Here is a 20998-nt window from a genome sequence, read left to right as displayed (position 1 = left end):
TTTTCGTGCCATATTCGTCATCTTAATAAATTGTGTTGTGTCAAATTCGTTATCTTAACGGGTAGATCCTATAACAATTCAATTCATTAACAGATCGTGTTGTTTCATGTCAGGAATTTGACAAATGATATCTTATCATATTATTAACTTATAATCTCCAACTTATTAACATATTAACTTGAAACTTGTTATTTTTGTATCATTTCAAGCTGGATTAACGGATTGTGCAAATCGTCAAGCCAACACGGAAAGAGAAAGTAATGATGAATAAAAGTGTGCTCTTTTAATTTCTAATGCAATAAGGCAACCTTACCAACCCCACATCCACGTGTTACCGACCAGGACAGATGAATAATTGTCAAATAAGGAAAGTGATTCAGACCTTTGAAATTTGATTCAACAGTTACAAATAAAAGATTTCTTTTAAAAGTGATAATAATTATAGTCGTTTGATCAAATTTTTAACAGTCCACATTCCGAACTAGATGGGTTAGATGGAAAGAGATCTGGCGTCAAATAAGAATCTACTTGTTGATACTAGTGGACCCTCAAATGATTCAAATCACCAATCAAAAGTTCACCCACAACCTGCAAATCCGACAATTCTTTTATACATAAAGAAAGGATAGTGCTTCCTTTTACTTTTCATTTATTTTTAATTTTCAATGAACGATCGAATAAATTAAAAAATAATAATAAAAAGTTTATGAAAAATAAAAATAAATCTGTAAATAACATAATTTTAAAGAAAACATAATATTTGTTAAGTGAATGGATAAAATAATGCACCGGAATGTTGATACAAATTATTGTCCAAACTAAAGCACGATTTGTTTAACGAAGTTGGGTTGTTTTATTGTCACCTCACATTTTTATGAAAACACCCCACATCCAAAAGATTCTCTAAAATTTCAACTTTGTCCCTCATTTTTCTGAAGACACGTCCCACACCATAAAGAAGATAATGGCAAACAAGCCCCAATAAGACATCCACCTATCTTCGAATGCCTCAATCGTCAACATCGGCACAACCGGCAACTCCCATGCCATTGGTAACAACACATCACCTCAACCTATCCAACTGGATAACCCTTCAGCCCCATCACGTCCGTTACGAAAGTTGTCAGTCAGCACCATTCAACTTGTCTCTGTCCAGGAAGTCTATCGTCGCCCTAACTTGCCCATCCCGTCAGAGAGAGAAAGAGAGAGGTAGAGAGGGTATGGTGTTGGTTTTTTGGCCCAGATTTGTTTTGATGGTTGGCTGCCGACATGTTGAATAGGGGGTGTGGATGTGTTTTTATTTTGTCCATCTCAATTTAGTTCGAATAGAGGTAAAAGAGAAAATTCATGCAAGAAAATGAAAATGTGGGATATTAGTAAAACAAAGTTCCATTTTGGTCTTTGTAATTCTAAACAAAGCGATTTGATTATTGTAGTTTTGTCTTCGTGGCACTCAAGGACAATCGCTTTTTCTTATAAAGGCCACATTCTCATTCACACCACACCACCAAAAAGTCCAATTTATCATTACATTTTTAAAAAGTTAACAAAATTAAACCGTCATTCTTGAACCACAACAGTGCAACACTAGAAAACTTTCTAAATTTAGCCATTACGATTAATACTATTTGGACTAAATTTAGCCTAAAGAGAAAACGTCGAGATCCACGTGGCGCAATAAGATTGGACATGCGACGTCGAAAAGATGTACAAAACAGATTTGGCCGGCCGGTGGCAACTTCCCCGTGCGTTCGCTGGTTCATTGTGGACCCCGCTGAAAACGAACGGCTGACGTATGCCCTTCTTCCAGTGGCAAGTTCACAGCCAGACAATCGAGCCGATAGTAAATTACCAAAATGCCCAGGCTCCATGTTTTTGCTATAAAATGCCTCCGTTCCCCAGGGCCAACTGAAACAAACTCTCACACTCCCGACTCCTTCTCGTCTCTCTCTCTCTTTCCCCTCTTTCTCTCTCTAGATATAAGCACATATATATATGCAGCAGCGAGGCAGAGCGAACAACCGAAGATCCAGGAGCTTTTCGAGATCACGCATTGCAATTGAGGGAGCTTAGCCCCGGTCTTCTTCATCTCCTCATTTCACTCGCTCTCGTTCGAATTTGAATTCTTAGCTCTCTCGGTCGCCATTTCTGTCAACAATGGCTGCTTTTGCTAATGGTATGAATCTCTGACGGTGCCATTTTCGTTGTTTTTTTAATTAATTCTTGTGTGTTCGATTCGGATCTCTGAGTTTTGAATTGTGATTGCAGGGGAAGAGCGGGAGGTGCAGAAGAACTACTGGGTGGAGCACTCCGCCGATTTGACCGTTGAGGCCATGATGCTCGACTCCAAGGCCTCTGATCTCGACAAGGAAGAACGACCTGAGGTATATCTATATCTATATATGTATGTATAGCTGTAAATATGTAATGTATATTAAAAACGACAATGCTGCTCAATTGGCGAGGTATTGACCTTTACAAAAACCGGTTTGGACTGTGGAACTATTGGAAAAACCAAAATTTATGGTGAAATCGTAGTTGATTTTTGGATTGAAAGACCGATCTGAGAAAGAACTCTTTGATGAATCTAACAGACCCTGATTATTCGAGGCATGAAACGTTAAAGAAATTACGAATGGATCAGTTCCCATTGCTACAATGCAGACGCTAAATGATCTTCAATTCACTTGACACCCACATTTTTCTTTGTAAGCAAGAAGCTCCAAAGTTTAATACTTTCCTCCGAATGTGGTGACCTGTAGAAAAGGACCGAGTTTTTGAGAATGCATATTGACATTGGGAACATTTTTGTTTGATGTTTCAGCTTTCATGTTGTTTAGGCGGCGTCGATGTTTTGATGGGTTATATGCAGTCTCAGTTTTTCGCTTTTTTGATGTGAACCTGATAAAAGACCTTCCTTTGTCAATAATTTGTGTTTTTCTGGTGTGTTTGACATAATGTTTTCAACATAGTCACTATTGTGTATTCGCGGCTTGATTTAACTGGATCTTATTAGGTGCTTTCGTTGCTCCCTCCCTATGAGGGTAAATCGGTTGTAGAACTCGGAGCTGGGATTGGTCGTTTCACTGGAGAATTAGCTGAAAAGGCCGGTCAGCTTTTCGCATTGGACTTCATTGACAGTGTGATAAAGAAGGTAACGCCATGCTCAATTTTTCGGTCCGCATTACACAATGAACGTGGGACTTCTATCTGTTTTTTTTTAAATTTTAAATCTTTGATACACTATTTTCAGAATGAAAGCATTAATGGACACCATAAGAATGTCAAGTTCATGTGCGCTGATGTGACATCACCTGATCTGAAGATTTCTGAAAACTCGGTGGATTTGGTATTCTCAAATTGGCTTCTTATGTATCTGTCAGATAAGGAGGTAATTTGCACTGATTCTGTTCTATGTGGTTTAAGGATTGTGGTAGAGGTTACTTGTTTGTCATTTTGTCCCGAAATCTAATTGAAATTTTTCGACACTGCAGGTAGAGAATTTGGTGGAAAGGATGATGGGATGGTTGAAGGTCGGTGGATATATCTTTTTCAGAGAATCTTGTTTCCACCAATCTGGAGACTCCAAACGAAAATCCAACCCAACCCATTACAGGGAACCAAGATTTTATACCAAGGTTTGCCTTCTTAATTACTCTGTTTAAGATGTTCTATGGAGGTGCTCCATTTTGTTCACTAAATCATGAAGAGATCGCCATTAGTCTCAGTTCATTGTAGTTTCTTGAAATTAATCGATTTGTGCAATAATATATTTGCATTCGCGTTAATAGGAATGTTCTAATTCCGGCTCTTTTCTATGAAGTAAATTGTGATAGAAATTAATGGTTGACAGAGGTTTACTTGTTTGGAGTTGCATGCTGGCATTCTAATTAGAATCTGAAAACTGTTACGATGTAGGAGTTAAAGTTTGAAAAAATAGAATATAAATACTTGCCAGTGGTTTCTCTTGACTGAAGTTTGGCATGACCAATAGCATTGTATAGAAAGTATATAGTTCTTCCATTTTTGTGCTTGTGTGCAAAGTAATAATTCAGCAGACATTTACATTGTACTGCAGGCTTTCAAAGACTGCCACATGCGTGATGATTCCGGGAATTTCTTTGAACTCTCTCTTGTTAGTTGCAAATGTATTGGAGCTTATGTTCGGAACAAAAGGAATCAAAATCAGGTATAAAACTAGTAGAAGTTTATTCAGTAGTTTTCCTCTCTTATTGTTCAACTAGCTGGCTCACAACATTATTGGTTACTACAGATCTGCTGGTTATGGCAGAAAGTCCCTTCAGAAAATGATAGAGGGTTCCAGCAGTTCTTAGATAATGTTCAGTATAAAAATACTGGCATACTACGATATGAGCGTGTCTTTGGGCGAGGTTTCGTGAGCACAGGAGGGATCGGTAATAACTGTTGGCTGCTTATATATCTTCTGTTCTCTGATTGATTGTCCTAACATGTCTGATGTGAGTGAACCCTTCTCTTTTGAGCAGAAACTACTAAAGAATTTGTGGCAAAGTTGGATCTGAAGCCTGGCCAGAAAGTTCTCGATGTAGGCTGTGGCATTGGGGGAGGTGACTTCTATATGGCCTCAAACTTTGATGTTGAAGTTATTGGAATTGACCTCTCTGTGAATATGATTTCTTTTGCTCTCGAACAATCTATTGGACTCAAATGCGCTGTCGAGTTTGAAGTTGCTGATTGCACAAAAAAGACTTATCCTGACAATACCTTCGATGTGATATACAGTCGTGACACCATTTTACACATTCAAGTAAGTGCGCCCCTCGTCATTTCTCTATAGGAATCATGCTCTTTCAGCAACTTTATACTAATTTTTCATGTTTCGCGAAAATTTTCATTTACAGGACAAGCCTGCATTGTTCCGATCCTTCTACAAGTGGTTGAAGCCAGGCGGCAAAGTTCTCATCAGTGATTACTGTAGGTGTGCTGGAACTCCATTGGAAAACTTTGCTGACTATATTAAGCAAAGAGGATACGATCTCCATGATGTAAAAGCTTATGGTCAGGTATGCTTGCAATTTTACGTCTGATTGCTTTTACCAGCTCGTCTTTCAAAATCATTTATTCGTATTTCCTTGACATAAAATTATACTTGTACATTCATACCGATCTCAGATGCTCAAGGATGCTGGCTTTGATGAGGTCATTGCTGAGGATCGAACTGATCAGTTCAAAGCAGTTTTGGAGCGGGAACTGGCGGCTGTTGAGAAGGATAAGGATTCATTCGTCCAGGACTTTTCTAAAGTGCGTTTCTTCCTCGTATCTATGTTTTTCGCATTGATATATTGAATACTGTATCCATTCATTCTTCTGATTCTTTGTGATTGACAAAATAAACAGGAGGATTATGATGACATCGTTGGTGGATGGAAGGCAAAGCTGATCAGGGTTGATTCCGGCGAGCAGAAGTGGGGCCTGTTCATTGCCAAGAAGAATTGATCCTTCTAATAATCTTCATATCCAGAGTTTTATTAAACTATGTATTTTGGATGAACATTGCTTGTGATTTAGTATTTTCTGTTGTCGTTGGTGTGACGTATTTTGGATGAACATTGCTCGTGATTTAGTATGTATTTCAATATAATAAAAGTGTGGCGTGATGTCTTTGAACTTTCGCCGCTATGTAATGGAATTGGGGTTTGTAATTCTTCAGTTGTTATGATAAGAATCGTTGATAAGTTTGTGTTCGCTACTTTCAAACTTGTACGTATATACAGACGGAGAAAGAAATAGGTGAGATCACTTGAAGAAATCTGTGACATTCTTTTCGGATCTGACAACAACCGGTGAAGTAGAGAGTCCGTTTTGAAATTTATGCTCGACTGGAACTCGTTGGAGATCACCTTTCTCATTACCATCTTCAGCCACCGTAAATTCTCTGGGGGACGAGGACCCGAAAATCTGCACCAGTAAGCTTCCACCTGAAATAACATGAAGCTGAATCAATTCTATAGGTCTATCGTACTCCCTGTTTGTTGTGATCAAGTGGATACGAAGTATAAGGTGTATAAACGTAACAAATCAGAACAGCAAGACGAAGAAAGTACTTACCAAGAACAAGAGCAGCGCCTAACCATCCAAGCATACCCCATCTTTCACCAAGCAGAAACCAAGCAAAACCAGCACCCCAGAGTGGTTCCATCCCGTAAATTATGGCTGTTTCTGTTGCTGAAACATCACACATCGCTGCAATCTGCAGTGATGAACATTTTTTTACAAGGAACTTTTGTAAAACAACCCCTAGAAAGTATTGGGCAATTGGTGATACAAGAAAGGACACCACAGCTTCCTAATCGTGTGCTTAAATTCAGTTTGTGGAACGAGTTGAGTGTGACCAAAGGAACCCTACCTCAATCCATAAGCATAATCCGGTTGAAAATGCACCGGTATAAATTGCTGGTATCCATGGAAATACAACAAGCCAGTCCCACAGCTCTGTCCATGTCCATGGGGATTGGTTGGAATAGTTGGTACCATCAAACCACCCTCCAATGAAAACCCAAATTGTTGATATCATAGCAACAACACAAACCTCAAATCCAAGAATTGCTAAGAAGTTTTCTTTCTTTGTGCTTCTGGAAATCTGTTCAGTTCGAAGCATGTGAATTCCAAAAAATATTGCACTCAAGAAGTTCAAAAGATCTCCAACCTGAGAAAAGGCAAGTAGGAACGGTGAATAATGTGTTAAATTATCACAGCGCTTTTCTACAACATTACGAACACTAAAGCATCAAGAACTTAACCATGTCACGCTTACATTCGGAGGTGATCCGCTGCATTCGAGCATAGCAATCCCGAGAGCAGACATGAGGACTCCGAACCAGGTACGAGTAGGTATGGTTGCTCCAAGCATGCCATCAAGCAAGGGTACCGTGATAACCTGTTCGACATAGCAGGATTTTACAAAAACGTACTGATGCTCCCAAAGACAGACACTATTCGTGGTTTTTGCCGAGGTACAATGGTATTATTGACAGAAAAACAGTAGCTACTAGAAAGATCATGAAAATTTTGAACCTACTGTGAACAGAGAAATGAATGATGCACGCCCAGCATCAGATGTAAGCAAACCAAGTGCCTCAAGAAGGTATCCTAGACTGATCCAGAACCCCAACTCCATGCCTGAATTGCGAGTCTGGACATCACCTCGCGATTGAAACACAAATGGAAGAAATGGGATGGCTGACATGACAAATCGTACCACTGAGAAGGCTGCAGGATCCATGAAAGCTTCAACTTCTTTAATAACTGGAATGTCACTTGCTGCAGTTTGAATCAGCACACACCTTAGAAATTTGTGACTTCAGAACCCTTAACAAACCAAATGTGACAAATAATCAGTCTTTCTCTGCGCAGGACTTCATTTCTTTCTTTTTCTAAAGATCCAACGCTTTGAGAAAATCACACTTCTACTTATTTTTTCAACTTCGATCAAATTTATTCTTTGTCAATTGTTTTATGGTGTAGAATCATCATTTAGAGCTTGAAATTGAGGTTTTTAGTCTCGGATTGGTTAACAAATTAGTAGGTAAAGTTGCTTCCCATGTCTTGTAATAAGGCAAGGCAAATTGCTTAAGGGAAAAAAGACATACCATATACAATTGTGATGAAATTGAGCAGCATAATACTCCTAAACTTCTTGGATGCGAAGAAAACCTTCTGCCATGACGATGGCCACTTTCTTGATCCAGATTTCGATCCCATACTTTCGCCATTCTTAGTCTCATCCTTCTTGCTCTTCTTAATCTTCTTATCGGATTGTCTACGCTCATCGCCATGCAAAACCGAGGAAGCCCCATCCTTGGTTCTTTGTACTTCAAGAGACTTTCTGTTTGTTATGTTCTTGCAACTAGCTTTCTGTGAGGCTGAAGAAGAAGATGTTGTTGATGAAGTGGAGATGGGGTCTAACGAACAAGTGAGGAAACGGCGGCTTTTGTTGCGAATGGCGGAGGAGAAGAGGAGCATGGAGGAGCTGTTGTTAAAGCAGCTTGAAATTTTGGAAGCAGATTCAGCTTTTGTTCTCCATATTGTTGATGATTGGCATGCCATGTATGAGTACTCAACTAAAACCCAATCCCTCTCTCTCTCCTTTTTTATGGCTTAAATTAATTCAAGTATTCAGTTTTTTCACCTGTTTTGTAGCTTAAATTTAAGTTTTCAGAAATTTATAATTTAACTGACTTTTCAAAGAACGATATTTCTACCAATGAGGAAATTTCCAAACGTGTGGCACATGGGATTTGATTTGTGGTGGAAGGTGGTCCAAATTAAGTCTTCATGTTTGTGAAACCAAATTATTATTGTTGCTTTGCAATAATTCATTTCAAAAGGGAAAACATAAGGTCGGTCGGCTACATCAATATGTATGCCTTTTTGTATTTGAATTCGAATTTGAATTCAATTTTCAGTGAAATAGCAAAATTACATACTAATAATCCGGCTAGAGAGTACAAATTTATTTCTGGTCTAGTAATATTTCTCTTTTCAATGTTGTAAGAGGTCTCAGAAAGATGGCTCAAAAAAGAATGCTTGGTGCATGTAATCATATACATATCTACAAATAACAATAAAGTCTTATCTCACTAAGTGAAGTCGGCTGTATAAATTCTAGAACATCGCTGCACTCGATTTTGCACCAAGTAATCGTATACATATCTGCATGATATAAATATTAAGGTGATGCATATGTATAATTTTATCCTAGAAGCAAAAAGCTTATTACAAGCAAGGGCTTCACTTATGAAGGAAAACTAAATTTACTAAATTCCCATACAAACACAATATTGCAGTACTCGTAGATTATGTTTGCAAAAATGAACACCTTAATTATAACGTTAATTATTGCTTGCATCACACGAAACAGCAAACTCGTCAAATCAAACACCTTCAGAGTTCTTCTCCACCTCCCATCCCTTCTCCCTCTTCGGCGTAATCGCCATCTTCGTCAACCGTGGCATCTTGGTACTGTTGGTATTCCGCAACAAGATCGTTCATGTTACTCTCCGCTTCCGTAAACTCCATCTCATCCATTCCCTCTCCGGTATACCAGTGCAAAAAGGCCTTCCTCCTAAACATTGCCGTGAACTGCTCGCTCACTCTTCGAAACATCTCTTGTATAGAAGTCGAATTTCCAATAAATGTCGAAGACATTATAAGACCTTGCGGCGGAATGTCACAAACGCTGGACTTGACATTGTTTGGAATCCACTCAACAAAGTAGGAGGAGTTCTTGTTCTGCACATTCATCATCTGTTCGTCAACTTCTTTCGTGCTCATTTTGCCTCGAAACATCGCTGATGCTGTGAGGTAACGCCCATGGCGCGGATCTGCTGCGCACATCATATTCTTTGCATCCCACATTTGTTGTGTCAGTTCGGGGACGGATAATGCGCAGTACTGCTGCGATCCTCGAGATGTCAGAGGTGCAAATCCCACCATGAAGAAGTGTAGTCGAGGGAATGGGATTAAATTCACGGCTAGCTTTCGCAGATCCGAGTTCAATTGTCCAGGGAAGCGTAGACAACAAGTAACTCCGCTCATAGTTCCCGAAATCAGATGATTCAAATCCCCAACTGGAACACACAAAAGTAAATATTTTGTGTGATGCCAAAATTTTTATCAAGAAAAAGTCAATCAACATTTTACGCTTTAGAATTAAGGATGATTTGCATGTTGGAGTTTCAAATACGTGGATTCAACTCACAGCTTGGGGTGGTGAGCTTAAGAGTCCTGAAGCATATATCGTAGAGGGCTTCGTTGTCGAGGACCATACATTCATCTCCATTCTCAACCAGTTGGTGAACGGAAAGTGTGGCATTGTAAGGCTCCACGACGGTGTCTGAAACCTTCGGAGATGGAAAGACAGAGAAGGTGAGCATCATTCGATCCGGAAATTCTTCTCTTACCTTTGAAATGAGGAGAGTTCCCATTCCAGAACCGGTTCCGCCTCCAAGTGAGTGACATACTTGAAATCCTGAATCAAGTAAAGGTCTAAAATATTAATGACATGAAGTTGTAGCATCTGAAAATTTTGTCCAATCTCTGATAGTATATCTATGATTTATGAAAAAAATTGTCCTTGAATTTGTACACGTTATGAAATTTTTAAATCTAGCCCTGCAAAACGAGATGTTTGTATAATCTAAAATATTACAAAATTTTTGTTGTGATATCAATTACTATTTTTTTTTATTTATAAAAAGATGACCAACTGGTAGTTTCGCCACAGCAGTCCACTCTTTCGGGGTTCATGAAGTCTCAGAAAAGCATTTCAGCCTCTTCTTGGCCTTCGTCGTATGATTCACCAGCATCAGGAATTGAACCCAAGACGTGCTATATGGAATACGACCTTGGAATTCGTCCCCAACCCTAAATATTATTTAGGTTATACAACACAAATTCTATATGTATGATTGAATATACGTGTAGTTAATATTGCCGAAAATGTACTGACAATAATGATACTTACACATTATAGATGACATATCGACAATCTGATGTCCATTGGGATGTATAATACAATGTGTAGAAATTATTTATGATAAAAACACAATCAAATCATGCCAATTATATTTTGTGATGATGAAAGAAAATTAGATAAATAAATAAAAACTATACATTCTTACCTTGCAAGCAATCACAGTTCTCAGCCTCTTTCCTAACAACATCGAGCACCGAATCAATGAGCTCAGCGCCTTCCGTGTAATGCCCTTTAGCCCAATTGTTTCCGGCCCCGGACTGGCCAAAAACAAAGTTATCCGGTCGGAAAATCTGGCCATAAGGCCCTGCGCGGATGCTGTCCATAGTGCCTGGCTCGAGGTCCATGAGCACCGCGCGAGGTACGTAACGGCCGCCGCTGGCCTCGTTGTAATAAACATTCACCCTCTCCAACTGAATGTCGGTGTTACCGGTGTACTGCCCGGTGGGGTCTATGCCGTGCTCGTCGCACACAACCTCCCAGAACTTTGCTCCTATTTGGTTCCCACATTGCCCTCCCTGGATGTGCAGAATCTCTCTCATTTTCGCCAATGTGTAGGGGTAAAACGGTGAAGATCCGTAAAATATATATGTATAAAACTACCGGTGACTGTTTTCTTGAAAGGAAGGGCTATTATTTTGGAGGGAAGGGTAGGGGTTATTTATACGGAGGGAGGGAGGATGATCTAGCGGTGGGGAGATGGGTGATGAAGAGTAGGCAGTCTGATCTGGACGGTTGAGAGTGTCCGTCCGATGGGAGGTGGTGGGGGTGGGTGGTTAGTTATGGGACGTGAATAGTTGCCATGTGTAGATGATTCAATCAGTATCGCCGGCTTAACAGGGCCATGTTTTTATTGAATAATGTTTAGCTGATGAAAGAAGAGCGGTAAGTCTTGTTGAAATTTACAAGTCTTTAATTATAAATGGACATATGTTTATTTTTAATTTGTTTTTCAGCGGGACTTACTGCTCTTCTTTCAACAGCCATGAAATATTTGTTTTTATTTATACATCATTTTACAATACACTCACAATATCAAAGAAACTATGTCACAATAATCTAATCATCATAAATAATTAAACTCATTATAAATGCATATAATTTCTTGACACTTCGCTATTCATGTATTCAATTCTTTTCTAACTAAGTAAAAATATGTACCACTATCGATTGATCTAATTTTTCTTATTTTACGAAGGCAAATTTTGTGCTTTTCTTTGTAGATAATTGCACACAATTTCCATCACATTGTCACCTACAATGGCATTGCCGTTGTTTCATGTTCATAAGCACCTTTGACGTTGACTTTGACTTTGACTTAATCAGCACTTGGGTTTGGGCTTTATAGTATGTGACCAAATGGGCCTCCTACAACATATTTGGGTCAAATCCATTATAGCGGGGCAAGGCTCCTTGTTCTTCCATCTCTTTTTTCAATTTTTGTTCTTCGAAAAGTCCAGAAAAATTACATTGTACTTCTCCCTTTGAAAAAAAGAAAGAAGAAATTGCACATAGGGATACATGTTAAGAGTGTCAATAACATATCTCTTTCACTATGATATATATAAATTAGAGCTCAAACGCTAACTTTTGCTTTATCTAACTTGCCCAAATAACTCGTTTACGACCACTTGATAATCTATCTCAAGATCCAAACCTCTATTTGTTATCGTCAAATAACCAATTGAATGCAACATTTACGATAAACAATGAATATATTCACAACTACAATCGAAGGTCTAAAAGATTTTCGACTTTAGCTAAATTTGCATGGATTCCAGTAAAAACTCTGAAATGAACGGTTCAAGTTATGAGATTTCATTATGGAGTACTGAACCACAATAAGTAATTAGCATCTTATTAATTTACTGATTACTCTACGTTTCTTTCTCATATGCATTTTATTAGTGTGGTGCATAAAATTTGCAACCGTGATTGTTCTTAAGGTAAATTACAATTTGCACTCTCAAATTTTGGAGTAATTGCAATGAATAAAGGCATCATCTCTAAAGCCTATTTAGAAGAGGATACCTAACCAAGGCTATAGCCAAATAATTTGAGCTTGTACGTGGGTGATAGAGATTTTACCACACACGCAAAAGGGTTAAAAACTCCTATAAAACTTGCAAGAATGACAAGGTTATCGTAGTATAAACAGATCTCGCAAGGTCATTCTCCATAGGGATTATTAAATAATTCGAAGCAAATCCAATTTCATTAATTATTGTAAAACAGAAATTTAAGATGATTGATTTTTATGACCTAATTTAATAAACCGAATTTAACTAATAAAAGAAACTAATCTGCAATATTAAAGATGAAGAAAGAGGAAACAATTTTGTAGAAATCAAATTAAGAAAGCATTAGGGTTCCGCTGTCACCTTAATGATCCTATATAGTTTTCCCAATTACTTATGAACTACATATGCATATTTCAAAGGTTAGGTTTTCCTAATATATGCCTACTTGGACCCCCAACATAGAGCATATATCAAACTTGCAATCCGTATGTGGTATTCAGATCAAATTTAAACATGCATGACTCATTAAGTTTTGTGAAACCTTTTGAAAGCCCATGCAACCCTTAAGACGTGGTATTCATCTTAAGTGAACTTGCATATATTAATCACAAGAAACCTTTGTCAATTTCAGGGACCGACCTCCGACCAAAATTGCATCAAATTACTTTTCTAAACATCCTAATGGTGATCAAGCATCAAGACAATTAGATAGTTTAAACTGGTGATTAATAACTCGAAAACCTGCATGCATATAATCATAAGCAAATTGAAGAAAAATTACATATTCTTGCTAACGCTTGTGGTCTCACCCTAGCAAAAGAAAATTAGTTATGCATATTCATAATAAAAATCATAAAGTTCTTCATTGAAATAATAAAAGATCAAAAACACCTTGAATGAAAAAAGTTTAAAAATCTCTACGCTTTGGCCAATTTCCTCTCTTCAAGAACGCACAGAGAGAAAGTTCATGCTATCAATAGGGCCGGCCAAGCTTTTTATTTAACCTAGGAAAAATTAAATCCTCCTACAACAAAGGTCTTCCAATCCAACTAGAAAACTAATTACCAAAATAAAATAAGAAACACAACCCTAAATTAAATGATAAATTAGCCTAAAGTCTGAACAGCACGTTTTGGACCCTTAAGATGCTTCAAAACCGGCCCAATATAGCTGGATTTCAAGTTTGGGATATTCTGAACACTTCTCCAGAAGGTCACGAACCCATCAGAGGTCATCTCAGGCTCTAAAAATGCAATTTAAGCTTAGAAATGTTATTTTTCAGCACTGCGCATTGCTTTTTTATTCTACCGCGAGAAAATAACTGTTTGGTAGAAAAATCCCAAATTTATACGAACACGTTGAGAGACACACGAACGTCTTTCAATTTGAATCACTTAAAAATTCGTCCATTTGATCATGTTTTGCTCCAGAGAAAGTCGGATGTCCTATATTGAAAATATAAAACAAAGCATCAAAATTCTACCAAAATGATTACCAAAACATACTAAGAATATGATAAAATATATACTATGAAATTGACTCATCAGTGGGCAATTAACTTGGCTTAACCATTTGCCCTAACCACGAATTGTCAACATGTTCCTTTTTATTTTTGTTGGTAAACTTGCTCAAAATAATACTGAGGAATTAAAATGCCCCAAAACATCCTTCAGAAACTTCAAAGTTCTTCGAGTCATGTTGCTAATCGCCAATCGTCTTCTACTCTACAATAATGGAACCTCATGATCCGAACACTTCATTTTTTGCATAGGTTCTTATTCAAAAGTCATACCTGAAAATTTTCACCCAAATCGGTGTATAAATTATATATCAGTGCCACATTAATCAAGGTATTATTACTACTAACTGTATCCAAAATATCGATTCGCAAAAGAGAATTCATCCTCTTCAGAGACTTGACCAAGGGGTAGAGATCTTTGCACGCTTCTCTCTGGCAGATTCACATCCCTACAAGTTCTTTTGAAGAAGAATGCTACCCGTCCCCTTCCCTTTCTACGATGACTGACACGCGTATATCAGGGGTAAAATAAATTTACTGTACAAAAAAAAATGAGCTGAGAATGTGTAGCAGCCGAGGGGCATTTCAGTCCAAATACTGTTAATAAACAGTATTTTAGCTGATTTTTTTTTGTTTTTTTTGGTATAGCAGAATTTGGCATGTTAATGCATACAAATTTGATTTTATATTCATATGCATGTAGCAAGTAGCATGTACATATATACAGAATTAGAGAAGGTAGGCCCCAGGTTTGAAACGAACAAAAAAAAAAGAATAATAATTAAACAATTATGAGTTTGAAAACCCAGAAGGGGCTGCAAGTGCAGTATGTATATCTGGGACATTAGGACATGCACTCGAGAACTGAGTCATTCCATCGTAATAATGAGGTTTCAGGGAGGACTGTAGGGCTGTGGCTTATATCTTGAAGATAAATACAGCAACTGAGGGAGAGAAGCTCTGCCGCATTCTTTTTTATTTTATTTTATTTTCCAATGGCAGCAGAAATGGACCCAGGAAAAACTGAATGGAAGGAAGATGACAAATGAGAGACATACAGTAACTTTGGTAACATGTCAAGGGGCAAATCTCTTTCCGTATACCATAATTAATATATTTTGTATATATATATATTTACAAGTATTATATCGCAGACAGTCTAAAAGAACAAATTATTCACACACTTATTTGGTTATATATGGAATTGATATGTATGCATGAATATCACATCACATAGAACAGAATGAAAATTTTGCAAGATGATTGGACAGTGGAGAGTAGATGCAGATTGGGTCAAATCTGTTGGGCGGGCAAGTGAAACATTAGGTTAAAAAACAAGAATACAACAACAACAAAACATTTTCTCATTAAGAAGGATCGGCTACATGAATCCTAGAATGTCATTGCGCTCGATTCTGTGTCACATCTTCCATTAGATCCAAGTACTCTAAGTCTTTTCTTAGAGTCTCTTCCAAAGTCTTCCTAGATCTTCATTTACCCCTTCGATCCTGAACCTCTGTCCTCTTAATCGCATCTTCTAACTGGAGCGTCAGTAGGCCTTCGTTGCACATGTCCAAACCACAGTAACCAATTTTCTCTCATCTTTCCTTCAATTTTGGCTACTCCTACTTTACCTCGGGTATCCCCATTCCTAATCTTATCCTTTCTCGTGTGCCCACACATCTAACAAAACATTCTCATCTTCGCTACACCCATTTTATGTACGTGTTGATACTTCACCACCCAACATTTCGTGCCATAAAACATTGCAAAATTTCCTTGAGCTTCAGTGGCAAATGATGGTCACACAATATGCCAAATACACTCTTCCACTTCATCCATCTAGCTTGTATTCTATGGTTGACGTCTCCATCCAACTCTCCGTTCTTTTGCAAGATAGATCCTAGATAGTGAAAACGGTCACTCTTTGGTACTTTTGGATCTCCAATCTTCACCCCTAACTCATTTGAGCCTCCATTTGCACTAAACTTGCATTCCATATACTCTATCTTTGACCGACTAAGACAAAGACCTTTAGATTCCAACATTTCTCTCCAAAAGTTAAAAAACAAGAATGCAAGATAAAAACATCAGTACATTAAATCTGCAGAAGAGAGAGAGACATGCAATATGTTGCTTGTCTTTGTGGTAACTGGTAAGTAAGGAATATATCTAAGCGTGGCATGGCATGCGGAATGGTGTTGCATGCAGTATGGGTGAGGGGTGGAAGCATGGATGTGTCAACATACTATTTAAGCAAGATTTGATTTTATGTTGAGATTTTAAAGTGACAAATGAGCGACGACTAATCAAATATTGTTTTCAACTAACATTTAACCGCTTATTAGCACTTCAGGTTAGGGTTTTACCTTAAAATATTTTGATACAATTAGTAGTAAATATTTCTTCGTATATATTTTATTTCGTCAAGTTTTCAACGTAAAGTTCTTATATTATTCAACATGGTGTAGTGTGGAAGTATGGAGGTGTCAAAATCTCAGCATGCTTTGATCTCATGTCGAGATTTCAGAAAGACAAACCAACAACTTACTAATAGTAATCATACTAATATTGTTCTTAACTTGCATTTAACCGGTTATTAGCACATCAAGTTAGAGTTTTGTCTGAAAATATTCTGATATAATAGTAATAAAAAAGTTCAAATTCATTGTATACATTTTACCTTATAATATGTAATATAGACAAGAGAAAGGGGAAGATTAATTAAGGGGCAGGCAGAGAGAGGGGGCAGGCAAGGAAGGCAGGCAGGCAGTTCGGATTGAGAATAAGTGTGAAAGGCACGAGACGTGAAGAGAACAGTAAATGAGAGAGAGAGAGAGAGAGAGAGAGAGAGAGAGGGTAAAGAAAGAAGGGTGATAAGGCTTATGATAACCCTCATGATCGTCACGTCGTTTTTCATTTCCTACTCCCGATGTCCCTCCCAGAATTCCACGCTTCGCTTTCCCTCTTCTTCCTTCCACACTACTGCCCTCGTGCTCCCTCTCTTCTCGCTCTCTCTCTCTCTCTCTCTCTCTCTCTCTCTCTCTCTCTCTCTCTCTGCTTTTGTTTTCCTTTTTCCTTTGTCCCCTTCCTTCTCCGCGGGACTCTCTTTCCTCATACCAGAGATTTTTCAGTATGATCGGCATACGGGGTAGTACATTATGTGTTCTTATACAAATGATAAGATATGTGTGCTAAAAAGTTAATAACTTAAACAATAAAATTTTCCACCATTTCTATTAAAACACGTGATGTACCACTTATGATTCCGTCAAAACTAAAAATTTCTCCATACATACAAGACATACAAGTCTTCAAATGAATATATTATTGTGTAATAGTTCAGTTTAATAATAAAATTTTATGTGTAAGTTCCTCTTCACATAATACTTTGGTATTAGATCAAAACATTACAATGTAAAGTGACTCATTCGATATATATATATATATATAAGTTGTTTTCCTTCAATATTCTCTGTCATTCTAAATTAAAATACCAATAATGTATTGTGCAAAGGGCGCCTAGTCAACCTCATGCCTTGCCTCACTTTCTTGCTCTGTATTCCACCACACTATAATACTATTCTCTCTCTCACACACACACACACACACACACACTCTCTCTCTCTCTCTCTCTCTCTCTCTTCCTTTTTGAATTCCATACAATAGTGTGTTATATAGCTAGTGATCAATCCCCATCACTGAATGTCTGAAACTCAAATATTACATCACTACTATTTCAGCTCAACTAACCCTTTTGCCACGAGACTCTCTCTCTCTAATATAGAGCTTCACCATATACTAAAGAAAACCCGTTCTATTCTACCTATATGAGGCAGCTAGGCAACACCCTGTCTTAACCCCCATCTCCTCCATGCCCCTCAACACTACTTTCACCATTCCAATCTCCCTTGCATGCTCTTCCACTACATTCCCATTTTTCCAAGTCCACCACCACCATCGTATTCCACAACTCACATTACCTCAAATGGAAAAAAATCACTTCTTACAAATACTACTCCTCTTGTTCTTGTTTTTGTAATTATTGCAAACCTTTAGACCATTACCTTGGGTGAGTGAGAGAGAGAGAGGGCTAGTCACACAGAAACCCTAGCTTGATCAAAATGTGGATGATGGGTTATAATGACGGTGGCCATGGCGATTTCAACATGCCGGATTCTTTCAATGGACGGAAGCTCCGCACTCTCATTCCGAGGCAGCTTCCCTCTGTAAACAACACTTCTTCGACCATCACAACTCCTCCTTGTCTAAACCGATCAGCAATTCATGGCTCTCACGATTTCCTTACGCAGTATCACCAACTCGCCGGTATTATATATAAACTAGCTACCTTGCTACCGGAAGTAGTAGTCAACATTGACGGTTGTTGAGGAGCTAAACTTACATAATTATCTTCTATTTACACATAAAAATACTAGCTACCTTGCTACCTTATCTTTCTTTTTGATCTATCTATCTTTTAATTTCCATTTATCTTGTGTTTTTGTGTACATACAGCTATGGCTGAACAAAACAAGAGATCGGAATTTCTGAACACGCCACAGGTTGTGGTGAGCTCAAGATGGAACCCCACTCCGGAGCAGCTGAGGGCTCTTGAAGAATTATACAGACGAGGGACTCGAACGCCGTCGGCAGAGCAGATTCAGCACATCACGGCACAGCTTCGAAAATATGGAAAGATAGAAGGGAAGAATGTCTTCTATTGGTTCCAAAACCACAAGGCCAGAGAAAGGCAGAAACGTCGCCGTCAAATGGAATCATCTGCCCTCTCTGCAGAACACGACCAGCAACTGCAAATATCAATGACGTCTACAGATAATCAAAAGAAAGAAGAATTATTAGGTACTCATCATCAATCATGAACCCAACTTACATAAAATAATACTACTGTTAATTCACTACTCTATCCCTTTATTAATGTTCTTGTTTTGTTTCTTTTTTGAGAAAGAAAGTAGTTAATTAGTTAGAGATATATGTTCGTTTAAACTTTGAAAAGTTTTGCTTGGCCTTTTCACTTAATTCAATTGCTATTAGCACTCTAAAATAGTCATTTGCATTCATCTCTTCGTTATTTTTTTCCATTAGAAAGGAGTGCAAATGACAGTATGGGAGTGAAAATAACACTCAGTCCAGTTCGTTCTTAACTTTTTGTTTACTAGGGATGTTCTTTTTCAATTAATTTAGGAAATTGTTATTGGCACTTCAAAATTCTCATTTTACACTCTAAACTTTCTATATTTAGAAAGAAAAATACAGTTGTGAGGAGTGTAGAATAAGATTTTTGGAGTGTCAATAATACTTCCCTTAATTTATTGCCAATATATATATGTAATATTTCACTTTGTTTGTGGTTTCAGAATTGAAAGATATGTATCGATGCAGGTTGTAAAGTCGTATTCTTTTTGTTTTTCTTTATGTCTACATATTATAGGGGCCAGTAGGACAGGTTTTGAAGTCGCAGAGACCAAAAACTGGGCACCCTCTACAAACTGCAATACTGCTGCTACACTTGTTGAGGTCTATTTCAATTCCTCTCTACTCTCTCAATCTTCATAGCTTGTTTTTATCATTCTATATCTAGGTTAGACTAGCTAGGTAGCTATATCCTATATATATGGTCTCTTTTATCTACTAGTTAGGATTCCTCAAATCAAAAGCCTCTAAAAAGTAGTCTTATAATGATTAATTACTAATATGCAATTAGGGCAGAACTATTGCATAATGATTATTTATGGAATATTCATGATTATTTCAAAGCAATATGCGTATATCATGGTATGCTAAGAAAATATATGTGTAAATTATCGTAAGGAAGCAAGCAAGCAAGCTAGTAATACCAAAAGCTTTGTTTATTGGGAAATGAAAAGGGTCTAAAAGCTGTATTCCTTCCTTTCTGTCGGGGCTGCTGTTATGAAACTTAATTAGCTAGGGTTTTGGGCCTTGTGCTTTGCTTATTCATGTCATTTGGTCACAGACCACACTGATTCTATGGAAATGACTAAATGAGCACCAAGCTGGTTCTAAAATGACAATGATAACCCTATCTCAAATTATTAGATGAAAATTATTAAAATCCAACTATGTAAATGCAGTCTGTCCAATATACGGATGTATGAAATTGTGGAATTTTCGAAACTAAGGGCATCAACATTGACTTGTTTTTATTTTGGCTTCAATGGGGGTTTCAGGAATCAGACCATGAGTTTTCATGCATGCTATGCCCTTAATGTCTGTATTAATAAATATAATTTTAAAATGGGTTTATCTATTGATCAACAGGAATCGGTTTCAATACAAAGGGCAGCAAAAACAGCGGCAGCAGAGTGCAGGACGGATGGATGGATCCAATTCGACGAAGAAGAATTGCAGCAAAGAAGAAACTTTGTAGAAAGGAATGCCACGTGGCAGATGATGCAGTTGTCCTGTCCTTCTCACCCTCCCACCCACCTCATAAACACCCCTCCTACTTGTGCTAGTACGATGGCCAGATCTAGGGCAGCAGCTACTGTAAGAAGGGACCAAAGGCTCTTTAAGTCTCATGATCTCAGCATCTTCATAGCGCCCTACACATCAGAAACTGGTTTCAACACTGTCACTGAGCAAGATCCTGGATGTGAGGAATCTCAAACCCTTCAACTCTTTCCTCTTAGAAGCGGTCATGTCAATGCCTGTGCCAATGCCAATGAGCTAAGCGTTAACGATAAGGATCATACGGAGCTATCCGCTACCTTCAGTGCTCATCCTTTCCCCTTTTTTGAGTTCCTTCCATTAAAGAACTAATTATTATGTAATAACCACTTAATTATTTGCTATAGATGACGTAAGATGATGGTATCGTTATTGGGAGGTGTTTAGATTTTGTTATTTTGTTGGAAAATGGAGGACTGTTAATTTAGTAATTAAGAAGCTGTTGTTGATGTTACA

The 20998-nt window shown here is 37.9% G+C and overlaps 4 protein-coding genes across 4 annotated transcripts; 2 read left to right on the top strand and 2 right to left on the bottom strand.

Annotated features, from left to right (window-relative positions):
* The first annotated feature begins 1916 nt into the window (after positions 1–1916).
* LOC103946940 (phosphoethanolamine N-methyltransferase 1) lies at positions 1917–5728 on the top strand. Its single transcript, XM_048589501.1, has 11 exons — positions 1917–2176; positions 2269–2384; positions 3017–3154; positions 3254–3391; positions 3495–3638; positions 4079–4189; positions 4274–4415; positions 4506–4786; positions 4881–5042; positions 5152–5280; positions 5377–5728. The coding sequence occupies exons 1-11, from the start codon at positions 2158–2160 to the stop codon at positions 5473–5475; spliced, it is 1479 nt and encodes a 492-aa protein (XP_048445458.1). The 5' UTR covers positions 1917–2157; the 3' UTR covers positions 5476–5728.
* Positions 5675–8171, bottom strand: LOC103946939. Its single transcript, XM_009357765.3, has 6 exons — positions 7629–8171; positions 7058–7299; positions 6794–6916; positions 6386–6685; positions 6088–6229; positions 5675–5957 (listed from the first exon to the last, which is right to left on the bottom strand). The coding sequence occupies exons 1-6, from the start codon at positions 8083–8085 to the stop codon at positions 5776–5778; spliced, it is 1446 nt and encodes a 481-aa protein (XP_009356040.2). The 5' UTR covers positions 8086–8171; the 3' UTR covers positions 5675–5775.
* A 564-nt stretch (positions 8172–8735) lies between these two features.
* Positions 8736–11092, bottom strand: LOC103946938 (tubulin beta chain-like). Its single transcript, XM_048589502.1, has 3 exons — positions 10662–11092; positions 9740–10009; positions 8736–9608 (listed from the first exon to the last, which is right to left on the bottom strand). The coding sequence occupies exons 1-3, from the start codon at positions 11053–11055 to the stop codon at positions 8923–8925; spliced, it is 1350 nt and encodes a 449-aa protein (XP_048445459.1). The 5' UTR covers positions 11056–11092; the 3' UTR covers positions 8736–8922.
* Positions 11093–17827: 6735 nt separating this feature from the next.
* On the top strand, positions 17828–20998 carry LOC103946942 (WUSCHEL-related homeobox 1). The gene is made up of 4 exons (XM_009357768.3): positions 17828–18382; positions 18572–18916; positions 19506–19591; positions 20354–20998. The coding sequence occupies exons 1-4, from the start codon at positions 18178–18180 to the stop codon at positions 20852–20854; spliced, it is 1137 nt and encodes a 378-aa protein (XP_009356043.2). The 5' UTR covers positions 17828–18177; the 3' UTR covers positions 20855–20998.

Source organism: the organism of the source record quoted next, unplaced genomic scaffold (assembly GCF_019419815.1).
Source record: "Pyrus x bretschneideri cultivar Hongxiangsu unplaced genomic scaffold, Pyrus_bretschneideri_v1 Contig3, whole genome shotgun sequence".
NCBI classification, from domain to species: Eukaryota; Viridiplantae; Streptophyta; class Magnoliopsida; order Rosales; family Rosaceae; genus Pyrus; species Pyrus x bretschneideri.
Note: the sequence above shows the minus strand (reverse complement) of the source record. Positions and strands in the feature narration are given on the sequence as shown.

What these genes read in the sequence shown, in the direction of transcription:
- LOC103946940 (XM_048589501.1), top strand. An exon ending in ACAAAAGGAATCAAAATCAG is followed by an intron (nt 4,190 to 4,273) that starts GTATAAAACTAG and finishes TGGTTACTACAG; the next exon opens with ATCTGCTGGTTATGGCAGAA. An exon ending in ACACCATTTTACACATTCAA is followed by an intron (nt 4,787 to 4,880) that starts GTAAGTGCGCCC and finishes TTTCATTTACAG; the next exon opens with GACAAGCCTGCATTGTTCCG.
- LOC103946939 (XM_009357765.3), bottom strand. Translation starts at nt 8,085, where the DNA reads ATGGCATGCCAATCATCAACAATATGGAGAACAAAAGCTGAATCTGCT. An exon ending in CATTCATTTCTCTGTTCACA is followed by an intron (nt 6,917 to 7,057) that starts GTAGGTTCAAAA and finishes TATGTCGAACAG; the next exon opens with GTTATCACGGTACCCTTGCT. An exon ending in GATTATGCTTATGGATTGAG is followed by an intron (nt 6,230 to 6,385) that starts GTAGGGTTCCTT and finishes TCATCACTGCAG; the next exon opens with ATTGCAGCGATGTGTGATGT.
- LOC103946938 (XM_048589502.1), bottom strand. Translation starts at nt 11,055, where the DNA reads ATGAGAGAGATTCTGCACATCCAGGGAGGGCAATGTGGGAACCAAATA. An exon ending in GAACTGTGATTGCTTGCAAG is followed by an intron (nt 10,010 to 10,661) that starts GTAAGAATGTAT and finishes TACTTGATTCAG; the next exon opens with GATTTCAAGTATGTCACTCA. An exon ending in TAAGCTCACCACCCCAAGCT is followed by an intron (nt 9,609 to 9,739) that starts GTGAGTTGAATC and finishes TGTGTGTTCCAG; the next exon opens with TTGGGGATTTGAATCATCTG.
- LOC103946942 (XM_009357768.3), top strand. Translation starts at nt 18,178, where the DNA reads ATGTGGATGATGGGTTATAATGACGGTGGCCATGGCGATTTCAACATG. An exon ending in GCAGTATCACCAACTCGCCG is followed by an intron (nt 18,383 to 18,571) that starts GTATTATATATA and finishes GTGTACATACAG; the next exon opens with CTATGGCTGAACAAAACAAG. An exon ending in AAAGAAAGAAGAATTATTAG is followed by an intron (nt 18,917 to 19,505) that starts GTACTCATCATC and finishes TACATATTATAG; the next exon opens with GGGCCAGTAGGACAGGTTTT.